The sequence below is a fragment of the Neoarius graeffei genome, chromosome 24, assembly GCF_027579695.1.
Source record: "Neoarius graeffei isolate fNeoGra1 chromosome 24, fNeoGra1.pri, whole genome shotgun sequence".
Taxonomy (NCBI): domain Eukaryota; kingdom Metazoa; phylum Chordata; class Actinopteri; order Siluriformes; family Ariidae; genus Neoarius; species Neoarius graeffei.
Genome location: NC_083592.1, coordinates 8,277,499 through 8,294,063, shown reverse-complemented (window position 1 = coordinate 8,294,063; position 16,565 = coordinate 8,277,499). Strand labels below are relative to the sequence as shown.

Genomic DNA, 16,565 nt, shown 5'->3' with positions numbered 1-16,565 from the left:
TTCTACAACCTCCTTTTCCTGTAAAACAGCACTGAGTCTTGCCAATATTATTTTATAAGGTTGGAGATACAGAACAGGGCATCTGCGACCATTCCTCTTTACACAATCTCTCCAGATCATCCAGGGTCCTCGGCCCTCTCTCGTGCTCTCTCCTCTTCAGCTCTGCCCACAGGTTTTCACTGGGGTTCAGCTCAGGGGACTGAAATGTTCATGGCGGAAGCTTGATTCTGTGTTCAGTGAGCCATTTTTGTGTTGATTTGGACATACAGTATGCTTCGGATCGTTGTTCTGCTGGAAGACCCAGTGACGACCCAGTTTTAGTTTCCTGACAGAGGAGCCAGATTCTGATTTAAAATGTCCTGATATTTCATGGAGTCCATGAAAACAGACCCAAAACATCACAGAACCTCTGCCATATTTTAGAGTTGGGATTGGTTTCTTTTCATTAGAGCCATCCTTCTTTTTACACCAAACTCACCTTGAGTGTTTATTGCCAAAAAGCTCCAGGTTTTTCTATCAGACCAGAGAACACGGTTCCAGTCAAAGTTGTAGTTGCATTTCCCAAACTTCAGGTGCTTATGTTTGTGGTTAACTGACAAAGGCTTTTTTTTCTGGCAAATCTTCCAAATAATCGGTTGGCATGGAGATGGAGTCTGATGGTGATTTTGGAGACTTGGAAACCCCAAGATTTTCCTTTTTCATTGTAATTCACCAACAGTGACCGTTGGCGATTGATTGACTTATTTATTTATTGCCTCTCTTGCCCTCCTCACTGTACATGGGGCAAAATAAACTTGGGTTCTCTACCAGGCAAGTTTGTAGCAGTTCCAGTTGGTGTCCACTTTATTTTTGCTTGAGCAGTAGAAAGGGACATTTTCAGGTGAGGAGCTTTTTTTTTTTTAAACATTCTCTGACTTATGAAGGTCAACACACTTCTTCAATTGGTTTGTGTGTTCTCTTTCCCATGTTTATGGATGACTAAGGGAATTTGGCCTCTGTGTCACCTCATATTTGTTCCCTATTAATTAGGAAGCCATGGATTACAGCTTGAGAGTTCCTGCACACTCCAATCATCTTGAACATGTACAGTTTAAATGGGAAACATACTTCAGTTACATTGTTTGCTGTCTTTTCCAGGGGTGCCAATAATAGTGGCATATGTTTTTTTGTTGTTGTTGAAAATAGTTATTTCTTGAAGTACATTTTTCTCTGAATACATTTTTTATTAGAGGTTGGATTTTTCTCATTTTTTTCAGTGTGAGATGAAGTGACTTCACCAAAAGGTTTATTTTTTTCTAACCCTTTTTCCTAACCTTTACAAGGGGTGCCAATAATTGTGGAGGGTCCTGTATAAGCCGATGTTCGATGTTTCCTGTAAGTATTGATTTTGTTTGTTTGTTTTGGGGTTAAATTGTTTCAAAAGAAAGAAAGAAATCATCTGAGCCCCAACACTGTGGAACAAATTCTATTCATGAATAAAAATCAATAAGATTTTTGAGTCCAGTCCCACAAGCACATTGTTTCCTACTTCTCATTAAGCACCACTGGAGCTGCAGTAACACCATTATTATGATCTATAATCTTGCTCAATTCCTTCATATGACAACTTTGAAATATATAAAATATACTAATTCTATATACTAAAATATATTGTATATACACTATTTGAATGTCTAAGTTCTATTCAGATGTGTAGAATATATTTATAAATGTATCTTTCTTTAACTCCGCACAGAAAGCCCCTCGCCGGCCACAGGGCTCGAACTCTTGTTGTGAGGCGACAGCGCTAACCACGAGTTTGCATGTTCTCCCCGTGTCCGCGTGGGTTTCCTCCGGGTGCTCCGGTTTCCCCCACAGTCCAAAGACATGCAGGTTAGGTTAACTGGTGACTCTAAATTGACCGTAGGTGTGAATGTGAGTGTGAATGGTTGTCTGTGTCTATGTGTCAGCCCTGTGATGACCTGGCAACTTGTCCAGGGTGTACCCCGCCTTTCGCCCGTAGTCAGCTGGGATAGGCTCCAGCTTGCCTGTGACCCTGTAGAACAGGATAAAGCGGCTGCAGATAATGAGATGAGATCTTTCTTTAACACTGGATTGATGAACTGCTGTCCACCAGCCTCTGGACTGTCTGTGTGATTGGATGATTGATCGTTTGACCAGCAGGTGGCTCTAGTGAGCAAGTGAAACCTCGAGAAATGAACCGATTCTCAACACAACTGGCTGGAAAACTTCATAGTGGGCCTGTTAAGCATAACAATTGTGCACAAAATGAAAAAAGTATGAAACTTTCAGGGTTTGTTCTTGAAGGCATAAGCTTTAATTTGAGACGTGGAGGCATTCTCAGTTTGACCTCTGGGGTCAGCTAGAGGTCATTGACCTCCATGATATCACATTTCTATGCATGAAATTAGAAAAGGCTGTATCTTAACATCTAAATGTGATGTAAATGTAAAATAAATGTGTTTTTCCATGTGCCTGGACATGAAAAAATCATATATAATACTGATATTCCTCTTAGGGGTAACTTCAGGGGTCAGGTAGAGGTCATTGACCTTTGAAATTTGAAGTTTCTATGCATGAAATTCTAGACGGGTGTATCTTAGGATCTAAATGTGATAGAAATGTGAAGTTAATGTGTATTTCCTTGTTTCTGACCATGAGAAACCCATTTTTGATACTGATATTACTCTTACAGGTCATCTCTGGGGTCAGCTAGAGGTCACTGACCTCCAGCATAATCCATTTCTATGCATAAAATTAGAAACGGGTGTACCTCAGGTTCTAAATGTGATAGAAATGTAAACTAAATGTGTATTTCCATGTTTCTGGCCATGATAAACTAATTTCTAATACTGATATCATTCTGAGAGGTCAACATCATGGAGAACAGGCAAGGTTGGGAAACATCCCACATTTTGATAAATCTATATAAAAATCTCATGTGTTTTGGATTGTAAGAAACAATTCCATATGAATATGAACATGACAGAAATATACTTCAACTTGTCAGAAATTATAAACTTTAACTAATCAAAAACTTGAACTACAATCAAAACTCTAAATGCAGTGTAAACAGTTGAACAGGTTCCATAAAGAACATTTTAAAATCACTACAGTATCTACATTTATTCTAAGGGCCTTGACCTTTGGGGATTACAATGTTGGCCTACAAATTGTAACTACAGAACACTGATTTAGTCGCTGCAGTCACCAGAGCATGTGCACAGTGCTGTGCACTTTAAGGCTGCCTTTTTACATCTACAGTGCCCAGTACAACCCTTTTTGCAACCACAGTGCACAAGTTCATAGCAAGCCTGTGAAGCTTCAGGGAGTGTTGTCCAAAGTGGCTGCCATCCAGCATCGGTGTCAATCCATCCCCAGTCTGATGGACTGGGCAAACATGGTTGAGAAACCAAAGCAAGGTTCCATATATTAGCCTGGTACATTGCTCTTTTTATGTGTTGCCTCAAAGCATCTTGTGTAGGGGGGATGTTTTCCAGTGATCTTGACCTCTGGGTGAAAAGATGCTTCCTTGCCTCATTCACATCTAAGCATGCACTTGTTCTGTCATACATAAGCACGACAAAACGTTCCAGTGTAGACAAAGAAAGATCACTCAACTTTTGTGGCATCTGCAACATTTCATGGAAAGCCTCTGTAACCTCTGGATATACACGCCATGTATCCCAGGCAGTCTTTTTACCACGACCACAGAATGAGGAAGTTGTGTCGCAGCCGGTGAAAGAATGAAATGCTAGAAGTGCGGGACAAGTGGAAGGACCCAGTGCAGCAGCCACCTTGTGAATGGCTATATAACAGAAATTGCTACCAGCTCCAAAGGCAATCCACATTTCTTCAAGACTGACTTTCTGAAAGACAGCCACTGCCAAGATGACCACATCAGAGTCAACAGTTCGCAGAAATGAGTTGTGTCATGTCCAGAAACATGGAATCATATATTTACTTTACATTTAAAGTATTTCGCATTTTAATCCAAAGATGGATTGTTTCTAATTTCATGCTTAGAAATGCATTATCGTGGAGGTCAGTGACCTCTAGCTGACCTCAGAGGTGACTTATAAAAATGATATCAGTATTAGAAATTAGTTTATCATGGCCAGAAACATGGAAATACACATTCAGTTTACATTTCTATCACATTTAGAACCTAAGATACACCCGTTTCTAATTTCGTGCATAGATATGCATTATGCTGGAGGTCAGTGACCTCTAGCTGACCCCAGAGATGACCTGTAAGAGTAATACCAGTATTAAAAATGGGTTTCTCATGGTCAGAAACAAGGAAATACACATTAATTTCACGTTTCTATCACATTTAGATCCTAAGATACACCCGTCTAGAATGTCATGCATAGAAACTTCAAATTTCAAAGGTCAATGACCTCTACCTGACCCCTGAAGTTACCCCTAAGAGGAATATCAGTATTATATATGATTTTTTCATGCCCAGTAACATGGAAAAACGTTTATTTTATATTTACATCACATTTAGGTGTTAAAATACAGCCTTTTCTAATTTCATGCATAGAAATGTGCCATCATGGAGGTCAATGACCTCTAGCTGACCCCAGAGGTCAAACTGAGAATGCCTCCACATCTCAAATTAAAGCTTATGCCTTCAAGAACAAACTCTGAAAGTTTCATGCATTTTTCATTTTGTGCACAATTCTTCTGATAATAAGAGCTTAACAGCCCCACTATCAGTGTTTCATTAAGATTTATCTGATCATCACTAACTATAAGATTGTGTTTGGAGTCGCGGATAACTGCAGTGGAAACTGTAAAGCTAACGATCCTCATCACAAACAAGGAGTTCTCAAAATGCGGTGTCTCGGGTTGCAGTCACGTGACGACAGGCCAGCGTCTGTGCGCACGTCACAAAGGGGCGGGGTCTGACTGGTCTGGGGTTATGTTTGTATTTCATGCTGCATTCATGCACTATGGGAAGATAATATTTTCCAGTTGGGAAGTGGTATTTACCAGTGTGTTGTGTTCACATGCTTTTGTTGTTGTTGACAAATTAAAGATGGTGGACCAGATTCAAGTTAGCAATAGTTAGCTATCGTTAGCAATAGCGTCTGCTCTGGATAGGTAAAAACAAACCATAACAACACATTTTTAAAGGAAACGGATTTCTAACGTATTATATTACACTTGTTAATGACGCAACATTGCATAGACACAAAAAACTACCCACTAGTACTAGTAAAAAAAAAAACTTTAGTAGCGTACAGTGCTTAACATTCAAGTGTCTTGTACCGCTCGCCGCCATGCTGAAAAGGTTAAAGTTCAAGAGGGGGCGTTCATGTGTGCTTTCCATGTCGGCGTTTGGTATTTACCATAATTCCCATAGCACATGAATGCAGCATCATTCCTGCGCGCGCAGTGGGACTTCATCAACTTTATTATACTTAGAAGAGAATAATCTCCGCTCTGCGCGCGCTCAAATCTGCCTGCACGCTCGCGCAACCTGACACAGCGTTACAAATGTGCCACAAAACCAGCCAATCACAAACTTGGAGGCAGTCATTCTGATTGGCTGTTTCTTATCCAATCACATAGCTACAGCCGTAATGGCGGTCGGCGTTGAGAGATATTACACATACAAACTAACATATATATCGACAGCCAAGTTTGGTGTAATATATATTTTTTTACTTTTTTTTTTTTACTGTTGTATGGTGCCGAATTAGCTTTGCGTGCTAACCCAAACAGGTTGACAGGCGAGGTAGCTGCAGAGCAGACGTCCCAACTATCCCGGAAGTTCCGGAAAGAGAGAGAGAGAGAGAGCGCGCATCCTGATTGGTTTACTTAGCAAGACAGACCAATCAGTGTTGTGTGTGGGCGGGTTAGAGGTCTTCTCTCCCGGACCGAGACGCCATCAGTTCAGGAGCGTCATGGCGGAGTCGCCGTTCACTGAGGAGGCGACTGTATTACTTTATGGGGCACAGCGTTTACACAGCATCAGCATTAGTGACTGATACAAAGAGCAGGTTTTATTGCCAGAGCCTCGACAAATCTGTTGTTTCTAAGAAAATCAGTCCAAAATAAAAAAATGTATCTATACTATTCAAAAAAAGTAGGGGATATTGGATTTACAAGTAGAATGAAATGCAGATCATGAGGTCAGGAAGGAAACAAATGACAGAAAAACATTAAGGAAACATTTGTCAATTTATTCGAAACCCTGTGTACAGTCAGTAAAGGACAGATTCTCCAGAATAAGGGTCAACACAAACACAGGGTTACACAGCAAATTTACCACCATTTTGAAACCGAGTCAGTAGCGGGTAAAACCCCCTCGGTTGGCTAGACAAGCTCGAATTCGGCGTGGCATACTCCTAACGAGACGTCCCAGGTCATTTTGGGGAATGTTATTCCATTCCTGTTGCAATGCTGCAGCAAGTTCTTGGACATTGAAAGGAGGTTGTTGACGTTGGCGTAGCCGCTGTCCAAGCATGTCCCAGACATGCTCGATGGGGGAAAGGTCCAGAGTGAGTGCTGGCCATGGTAATCTGGTGATATTCTGCTGCTGGAGGTAATCTGTAACGATCCTGGCCCTATGACATCTGGCATTGTCATCTTGGAAAATGAAACGGCGGCCATAACGACGTGCAAACGGCACAACATGGGGTGCCAAGATGTTGTCCCGGTAGTACTGCCCTGTGACATGTCCAGCAACAACATGCAAGTCTGTTCTGCCGGCAGCAGTGATGCCTCCCCACACCATTACAGAGCCACCCCCATACGGATCATGTCTAATGACGTTAACGTCATGGAAACGTTCGTTACGTCGGTGCCAAACCCTCCTGCGTCTGTCCAGGAAGTCCACAGTGAACCTCGACTCATCTGAGAACATTATGTGGTTCCATCGGCGATTATTCCAGCGTTGATGATGACGACACCATTGGAGTCTGGCCCTAATGTGACGATCCCTCAAACAGGGAATGACACGAGGACGTCGGGCGTGTAAGTGAAATCTGTGCAGTCGATTCCTGATGGTCTGGCCACTCACTACCAAGCCAGTATCCTTTCAAAGTTGAGACCTTATCTGATTTGCTGTTACCATACGATTTCTCAAGGCAATAGTGCGGATGAATCTGTCCTGAGCCTGAGTTGTTGCCCTTGGTCGACCGGATCGTGGTCTATCCTGAACAGACCCTGTAGCACGATGTCTGGACCATAATCTGCTGATGACAAACTGGGAAACATTCAATGCTCTTGCCACAACGACCTGTCTTGTGCCAACCTGTAGCATGCCAAGGGCACGTAACCTCTCATCCTGTGTTAGACGGCGCATGGTCTCTGTTTAATTAACGACTTCAACCACTGATAATCTGATGCTTTCTCTTCAAAATCTTCCTTTGGAGTGGCTCTAACCTTCCAATTCAGAGTCATGCAAATTTGTGGCACGACCCCCTTGATCATCAGTAGCATCCCGTGCTGATCATGAGAGTGTCATTGATGTGTTTGGGTGATGAATTTCTTTGGAAATGCTTCCTCAGTAAGGAACTATACAACATGCTTTCGTATCTCTTTGTATATGTGAAAATTTGGATCTCAAAATAAAATATCCCCTACTTTTTTTGAATAGTATATTTACACCTGAATTTATTATTACACTGGATGATAAACTGAGAGACTTAATACAAGGTCTATAGTAAAAAGAAATGTGCAGAATCCTGAAGCTCTTGCAGTTTTACAATCCCATATTCTGTAACTGTGAGATTATAAAAGGTCGAATCCCTTCAACCTCAGAGCATCAGAAACATCTGTTTCATATTTAGTAAACAGTAACTGATATATAACATTATGTACAAACATTACTTTGTCTGACAGAAAAATAGAGAACATGTTGATACACATTTTCATCACGTCTCTCGCTCCTCTTGGTTTTCTTCTTTGAGAACTGTAGTGCAGCGTAACGCAACGAGTCCGAGTCCAGATCCTGCAGAGACACAGAAGACACACAGAGATGATCAGATATAAATAATAAATCAGGTGAACCTCAAATATTTCCTCGAGATGTATCGAGATCATAAAACCCTCGTGGTGGAGAAACTTGAGAGCCTCATTCTCTGAGAACCTTGAGGATTTTCTCCTCGACTTTAGCATGTGTGCTTTCATTGTTCTTGAGAATAAACCTGATGGAGCAAAACACCTGAAGATCAAACTATTCAGATTAAAATGCTCTACTCATGAAGGCTGGCTAGAAACAGGCCTTTGCACAGTGGTGGAAATCAAAACCAAGGAAAGTCATTCAAGTTATCTGTTTATTGTTATTACTATTAATATTTATTATTTATTATTAAGGGGCGGCACGGTGGTGTAGTGGTTAGCGCTGTCGCCTCACAGCAAGAAGGTCCGGGTTCGAGCCCCGTGGCCGGCGAGGGCCTTTCTGTGCGGAGTTTGCATGTTCTCCCCGTGGGTTTCCTCCGGGTGCTCCGGTTTCCCCCACAGTCCAAAGACATGCAGTTAGGTTAACTGGTGACTCTAAATTGACCATAGGTGTGAATGTGAGTGTGAATGGTTGTCTGTGTCTATGTGTCAGCCCTGCGATGACCTGGCGACTTGTCTAGGGTGTACCCCGTCTTTCGCCCGTAGTCAGCTGGGATAGGCTCCAGCTTGCCTGTGACCCTGTAGAAGGATAAAGCAGCTAGAGATAATGAGATGAGATTTATTATTAATATTAGATTGGTTTTTCTTTATATTTATCATTCTGTTATTACAGTTATAATTATTAGCCTGTGTGTCTCCTGTGGATTTAATCCAAACCTCAGTAAGTAAAAAACAAGTCGCCTATAAATAATATTAGCTCGGGCCGAATGTTCTGTCAGTGAAATTTTCAAGAATAAAATGTTTGTGATTTATAAAGAGAGATGTAAAAATATACTTCTATTTAAATAATGAGTCTAATATTTTAACAGTTGGATTGTAATCATTAAATATATGCACTGACGAGTTTCCAGAAATTTAATTTTACAAGTAAAATGTTTGAGAAACTCTGTTTTAAAGAATGAACATATTTTCATGAAGCATGATCTTATTCTATTATTGACAAAATTTCACTAAGTTCTATTTAACTATATATTTTCTGCTGATTTTTACTGTTTGCTTTCAGCTGCACTCACACATTTTAATTTAAAATAAAAATATTTCTAAAATATCCCCAGATGGTAAAAATGAAATGTGACGTGTCCTGCAACAAGAGAGCAGTGAAATATTTTGAGCCTCTCAGTTTCCAGGTCTGAGTTGAAGACAGCAGCGTCGGGTTCAAGCAGAAACGATAAGAACAAGAGGAACAGACTGCCTCGGCTACAGAAACCACACATTACAACCTGAGAGCTCAAACTCAATCTGCTCAGAAGTTATCAAAGAGATACAGTTTTAAATCATCATTATTTCATCTTCAGTAAAACACCTTTGTCTTTTTTATATATATAAGAAAATAAGAAACATAAAAGGGCAGCACGGTGGTGTAGTGGTTAGTGCTGTCGCCTCACAGCAAGATGGTCCGGGTTCGAGCCCCGTGGCCAGCGAGGGCCTTTCTGTGCGGAGTTTGCATGTTCTCCCCGTGTCCACATGGGTTTCCTCCGGGTGCTCCGGTTTCCCCCACAGTCCAAAGACATGCAGGTTAGGTTAACTGGTGACTCTAAATTGACCGTAGGTGTGAATGTGAGTGTGAATGGTTGTCTGTGTCTATGTGTCAGCCCTGTGATGACCTGGCGACTTGTCCAGGGAGTACCCCGCCTTTCGCCCGTAGTCAGCTGGGATAGGCTCCAGCTTGCCTGCGACCCTGTAGAATAGGATAAAGCAGCTAGAGATAATGAGATGAGAAGAAACATAAAGTACTTTTACTGAGGGGATAAAAAATTTCCACCAGCTCAAAACAAACAAACAAACAAACGTGTTGATTTCTGTTTCAGTTTAAATCAGGGTTAATAAATCAGATCAGTGTATTGATTAGTTTTAATGACTGTAGTGTCACATTTACCTCGTTATCTTCTGCTCCAGCACCTAAAGCAACACAAAGCAAAGATTATTATTATTAGTAGTAGTAGTAGTAGTAGTAAATTAGCCAGCACTTATGTGTCCGGCCACATTATGATCCCACCAAGCATGTTGTTGGGATGTTGCTTCGAGTTTGAGACTTCTCCTACAATTTTTACTCCTTAGCTTAGTCACTCCTCTGTATCAGTCCACCAAAGACTTTCCTCATGATGTGTTCATGAGAATATATTAATAATAATAATAATAATAATATTTATTGGAGTAATATTTTACCTTTGTGTGTCTCTCTGTGCTTCAGTATGATGAAGATCAGGACACTGAGAAGAATCACAATCACTGCACTAAACACCACATTCAGTATGAAGAACACAGGACAAGAGACTGAATCTTGGAGAAAAAACATTACAGAAAACATTTAGATCCTGAAACCTGCATCATATTTTAACTGAAAAATGTACAGAAGCCTTTTGGAGAGCAAAAACAACAAACCTTTGGCTCTGTCCAGGTTCTCAGAAAGTGTTTTATTTCTGTCTGAAAAATGAAACATTATTTTTACAACTTCAACCATCTGAATCAACTTTTACTGTAATGATTTACTTTATAAATTTACCTTTCACTTGTAAAAAGGTCGAGTTCCTAAAGTTCACTTGGTCCAGATCTATGAAGCTGCAGTAATACAGTCCTGTATCAGAGACATTTACTGCGGTGATAGTGAGAGACGTGTTCTTGCCATGAACAGACATCACTATTCGCTCAATTTCATTATAGAAGTAACAGTTTTGTGCTGGAGCTGATGTCCTAAACTTTTTGCACCCAAGAAGAAGTGGAACCGAAGCACTTGTGTGTTTAAACCAGACAATGTAACCTGTATCACTCAGCTCATGTTGGCACCAAACAGTGGCGTTATCTCCAGCTTCCACCTCCACAGTTAAAGAGCACAGAGTCTCTGAGAGCAAACCTGCAACCCAGAAAACACACAACCTCATTCACACAACTTTAATGCAGTCAGGATAGATGAGCTTTTATTGGTGTTTCTAACTGGAGCTGATCATCTGAGTTTCATTTTTAATTGAATGAATTTAAAAAGTCTATAAATTCTCAGGAAAAAAAATCACAAATCACAAAACTGGATATAAAAAAAAAATCCCCCCCCCCCCCCGAATAATTGAATTTTTTTCAGTTACAGAACAATGTAATGAATACAAATGTAATTATAATTTACAGTGTGAGATTCTATTGTCAGAGCTATAATGTGCTGGACTGTATGAAGTTCTTCTCGTTTCTACAAAATTTCAACTTTTTTTTCATTTAGTGAAGCATTAATGAGATTATTAACACTCACCCATGACACAGAGGGACACATGCAGAATTTCAAACCCAATCATTGTTGAACTGTCAAACGAGAGACAAAGAGGAAACGGTCTGTGGGGCAAAACTAATGCAGGGTTTATTTATGTGTGTGGGTGGGTGGAGTGGGTATTTTTATAGCTCACTGCTCTGTGGTCACTAAAAAGGCCCAAGGGGGGGGGAATCTAAAACCAGGTGTCTTTATTATGATGTACAGCTTAGTTTGGATTTATTTTCATGGCTGAACATATTTGAAGAAAAGTCCTAGTTTGAGTCCACGAGTATATTTTGATATGATAACATTTGTAAGTTCATTAGGTGCCAATGAATCTCTATTCCAGCTCAGAATAATGAATTGGTTTGCAGTGCTGTGCTCACTCTGATGGATTATCAGGGAAAAGCCTTTATGCTCATTGTTTATAGCAGTACCTTACAGTGACCTCTTTAATTTAATTCAACAAGCTAAATTAATGAATTATACAATTTAATACATCTGATTCAGTTAATCAGGGGCATCTGAATGTGATGTGTGTCAAAATGCAGCCAAACCATTTTTATGTTAATAAATACAGTACATTAGTCTCATTTTTTAATCCAGATTTTCACCTGTTTATATAATTATCAGTAAAATGAACTGCTCTGTGGATGATGTACAGTAATTAAACTTCAAACATCATTTTAGCAAGATGATCATGCTCATAATCTTTCAGGGTGGGTGTTTAGTGAATAGTGGAAAAAAGATGGGTGGCACGGTGGTGTAGTGGTCAGCACTGGTGTTTCATAGCAAGAAGGTTCTGGGTTTGAACCTCACGGCTGACGGGGGCCTTTCTGTGTGGAGTTTGCATGTTCTCGTCGTATTTGCATGGTTTCTTCTAGGGAAGCTGCGACAGGCCAAGCAAGCTCGTAGCATAGATGAAGCATGCTCAAGATAGATGCAGCCAGCCTCATGAGAGGCAAGCAACTGACAGGCCACTTGGCCTCCAGGCATCAGGATGAGTGAGTGAAAAAAAAAGGTGTGAGAAAGAAGCAGCTGGTGGTCAGAATGATAAAATGCAGGTGAGAGAGTCAGAAGTCTTTGCGGTTCACATGCAAAAGTCATGCGTGCAGATGTTCAGTGTCAGTTCTGTGGTTGGAAAATGTTCAAACTGTGAAAAGGGCAGTTGCTGCATGTGGTTGAGTCTCACTGAGCCTCGTGGTTTAAGAGATGGCTGGCCTTCTTTGTGCAACTCTGCCTACAAGACAGTTAAAACTTGACTTATAAAAATGTACAAAATTGTTTTATCAATTCAGTTGAAGAATTAATTTAAAAAAAACTTAATGCCCTAATAATGTGTGTACGGTGGGAAAATATTCAGATCCAATTCAATTATTCAGATCCAATATTCAGATCCAATTAGGTAAAGGAATAGATCTGGAGGGTCCTCAGGTATAGTGTTTCAGTAAACTGGGATATATAGATGCTGTTGCCCCCCACTCTCACTCGCTCATTCGGGTTTGTTGACGGTGGAGTGGCTGCTGCTTTATGCCCCAGGGCTCCCTCATGTCTGTATTACCTTCTGGCTCTCCCCTTTTAGTTATGCTGTCATTGTTAGTTTTGCACTCAGTGCAAAATGTATTCTGTTCTTCCTCTTCAGGTGACATTGGGCATACCTAACAACCTGTGTTCTCTCTCTCTTTCTCTGTTGAGTTGCATGTCGATCCTGAGACACCAGTGATGCTGAACCTCTTCTGCTCCTCGGACTCACCTGATCCATCCTGATGCCCTACTTCTGGCTGGAGTCTCATCACATTGCTCCTGTTGAGGACGGCTCCATATGGACAGTGGAAAGTCGCACTTGGAAGACGCTCTGGACACTTACAGCAATACATTTATGTCTGAGGACTACAGTTGACTTGATAACTTTAGGACTGCAGTTGTCATGAACAGTTTTACACTCAAGTTTCCATCAATGAACAGTTTATAACATCAACAAAACAGACTTCATGTTAAAACTATAATGAATTTCCTGGTTACACAGTTTTACGTGACTCTACAGGACACAGTTAGAGAAGAGAGTTATTTATAATCCCGCTGTCTGTTATCACCCAGATGAGGATGGGTTCCATTTTGACTCCGGTTCCTCTCGAGGTTTCTTCCTCACCACAGACGCCACAGGTTTACTCACTGGGGATAAAATAGCTCATGTTTAAAGTCTTTAGTTGTCTGTAAAGCTGCTTTGCGACAGTGTCTGTTGGTTAAAGCTGCACAAATAAACTTGACTTGATGTTGTTGGGCAGTGAATGATTGTGTCAGGATTGTGGTGGGTCGATCATATTGGGATTTGATCCTGTATGTTCTGAGCCCTCAGTTCGGATTTGAGTGTGTATGATCGCTCAAAACATTTGTGCTTTGTCCCGCAGTGGCGCTTCACATTGCTGCTTTTAATTCCAGCCACAGTCTCGGAGCATCTGAGGGAAACTGCTGCTGAACTTCCTGTGGGAAGTGTGAACATATCCGAGTCTGCCATTCTGCACTAAAAGCTCTGTTTTCTGTCTGTTCTCCTTATTTTACAGCACGCCATGTCTGTTTCCCTCATTCACTTCTTCACACTGCTGTATCTCTCTCTGCCTCCTCGAGGCTCTGTGTGTGTGTGTGTTTCTATTTACTTCTTCTTCTGGTTTTATGGCGGTTGGCAAACCAGCGTATTTGGTGCATTACCGCCAGTGTTTCTATTTACTTACACTTACTCACTTTTACACGCGCCCGCGCTCCGCTCACAACGTTGCTATGAATACATTATTGGATTGGCTGAGTAGAGTCACGTGGGATGAGTTACACTGCACGCGACTGGTCTGTGCGTTTCCTGTGTATGAACATTGACTACCGTGAAGGCAAGAAAAGCTGCGCAGTTCGAAATGAGACTACCGTAAATGCGAAACACGTCGCGCAGAAAATAGAAACGGTCCGTTAAACTCTAATAACAGGTCTGGGTTCGGATCCGGACCGCGCTCCGCCATTTGGTGACGCCGGCTTTAGAGTTTGGCCAGAGTTTATCTTATGGGACATGGTTTTGAAAAGCACACACTTATTCCCAAAATTCACAGTGTATGTCAGACAAAAAAAAAAAAAACCCTGTGAAGTCAAGTGAACTCTCCACAGACCCTGTGAATAATATGTGTCAACACACAGACTTGAGCAAGAGTATAAATCCATTTCTGGGTTCAGAACAGGCCTCTGAATATCCAGCCAAACCCCAGGCTTGAACTCCAGAGAACAGAAGCTCCCAACCTTTTAAATCAAGTCAGTTTATTTGTATCACGCTTTTACCAACAGACACTGCAACAAAGCAGCTTTACAGAAAATTAAAAAGCATAAACATATGAGCTAATTTTATCCCTAATAAATGTATCCCTCATGATCAAGCCTGAGGTGATGGTGGTGAGGAAAAACTCCCTCAGACAACGCGAAGAAGAAACCTCGAGAGGAACCGGACTCAAAATGGAACCCATCCTCATCTGGGTGATCTCATCTCTCATCTCATCTCATTATCTCTAGCCGCTTTATCCTTCTACAGGGTCGCAGGCAAGCTGGAGCCTATCCCAGCTGACTACGGGCGAAAGGCGGGGTACACCCTGGACAAGTCGCCAGGTCATCACAGGGCTGACACATAGACACAGACCACCATTCACACCTACGGTCAATTTAGAGTCACCAGTTAACCTAACCTGCATGTCTTTGGACTGTGGGGGAAACCGGAGCACCCGGAGGAAACCCATGCGGACACGGGGAGAACATGCAAACTCCACACAGAAAGGCCCTCGCCGGCCCCAGGGCTCGAACCCAGGACCTTCTTGCTGTGAGGCGACAGCGCTAACCACTACACCACCATGCCGCCCCATCTGGGTGATAACAGGGTGAATTAGAAATAACTCACTTCTCTAACTGTGTCCTGTAGAGTCACAAAGTAAAACTGTGTAACCAGGAAATTCATTATAGTTTTAACATGAAGTCTGTTTTGTTGATGTCGTAAACTGTTTATTGATGGAAACTTGAGTGCAAAACTGTTCATGACAGCTGCAGTCCTAAAGTTATCTCGGTGATTGTAGTCCTCAGCCATCATAGCAAATCTGTAAGAGTCCAGAGCATCTTCCAAGTGTGACTTTCGACTGTCCATATGGCGCCATCCTCAACAGGAGCAATGTGATGAGACTCCAGCCAGACGTAGGGCATCAGCATGGATCAGACGAGTCCAAGGAGCAGAAGAGTTCAGGATCACTGGTGTCTCAGGATGGACATGTAATTCGACAGTGAGACAGATATATATATATATTTTTATATGATAATGATGAGGGGTGGTACGGTGGTGTAGTGGTTAGCACTGTTGCATCACAGCAAGAAGGTCCTGGGTTCGAGCCCAGTGGCCGGTGAGGGCCTTTCTGTGTGGAGTTTGCATGCTCTCCCCGTGTCCACCTGGGTTTCCTCTGGGTGATCTGGTTTCCCACACAGTCATGCAAGTTAGGCTAATTGGTGGCTCTAAATTGACCGTAGGTGTGAATTTGAGTGTGAATGGTTGTATGTGTCTATGTGTTAGCCCTGCGATGACCTGACAACTTGTCTAGGGTGTACCCCGCCTCTCGCCCATATTCATGTATTCATTACATAGTTCTGTAACTGAAAAAAATTAATTATTCAGGGGGGAATTTTTTTATATCCAGTTTTGGGATTTGTGATTTTGTTCCTGAGAATTTATAGACTTTTTAAATTTATTCAATTAAAAATGAAACACAGATGTTCAGCTCCAGTTAGAAACACTGATAAAAGCTCATCTATCCTGACTGTATTAAAGTTGTGTGTAATGTGTGAATGAGGTTGTGTGTTTTCTGGGTTGCAGGTTTGCTCTCAGAGACTCTGTGCTCTTTAACTGTGGAGGTGGAAGCTGGAGATAACGCCACTGTTTGGTGCCAACATGAGCTGAGTGATACAGGTTACATTGTCTGGTTTAAACACACAAGTGCTTCAGTTCCACTTCTTCTTGGGTGCAAAAAGTTTAGGACATCAGCTCCATCACAAAAATGTTACTTCTATAATGAAATTGAGCGAATAGTGATGTCTGTTCACGGCAAGAACACGTCTCTCACCATCACCGCAGTAAATGTCTCTGATACAGGACTGTATTACTGCAGCTTCATAGAGCTGAACCAAGTGA

The 16,565-nt window shown here is 41.6% G+C and overlaps 2 protein-coding genes across 5 annotated transcripts in view; one reads left to right on the top strand and one right to left on the bottom strand.

Annotated features, from left to right (window-relative positions):
- The window catches only part of LOC132872864 (class I histocompatibility antigen, Gogo-B*0101 alpha chain-like), a 198,035-nt gene that overhangs the window by 145,411 nt on the left and 36,059 nt on the right, over positions 1-16,565 (top strand). The gene's annotated exons all lie outside the window — the stretch shown is intronic.
- Positions 6,155-13,397, bottom strand: LOC132872852 (uncharacterized). Of its 2 annotated transcripts, XM_060907958.1 has the most exons (7): positions 13,125-13,397; positions 11,375-11,424; positions 10,643-10,990; positions 10,522-10,563; positions 10,306-10,419; positions 10,016-10,038; positions 6,155-7,969 (listed from the first exon to the last, which is right to left on the bottom strand). In XM_060907958.1, exons 2-7 carry the CDS (start codon positions 11,415-11,417, stop codon positions 7,832-7,834), a joined length of 708 nt encoding a protein of 235 aa, XP_060763941.1. In that variant the 5' UTR covers positions 11,418-11,424; positions 13,125-13,397; the 3' UTR covers positions 6,155-7,831. The 2 variants fall into 2 exon arrangements, with proteins under 2 accessions (XP_060763941.1, XP_060763940.1); XM_060907957.1 differs by lacking the exon at positions 13,125-13,397 and having other exon boundaries at positions 11,375-11,525.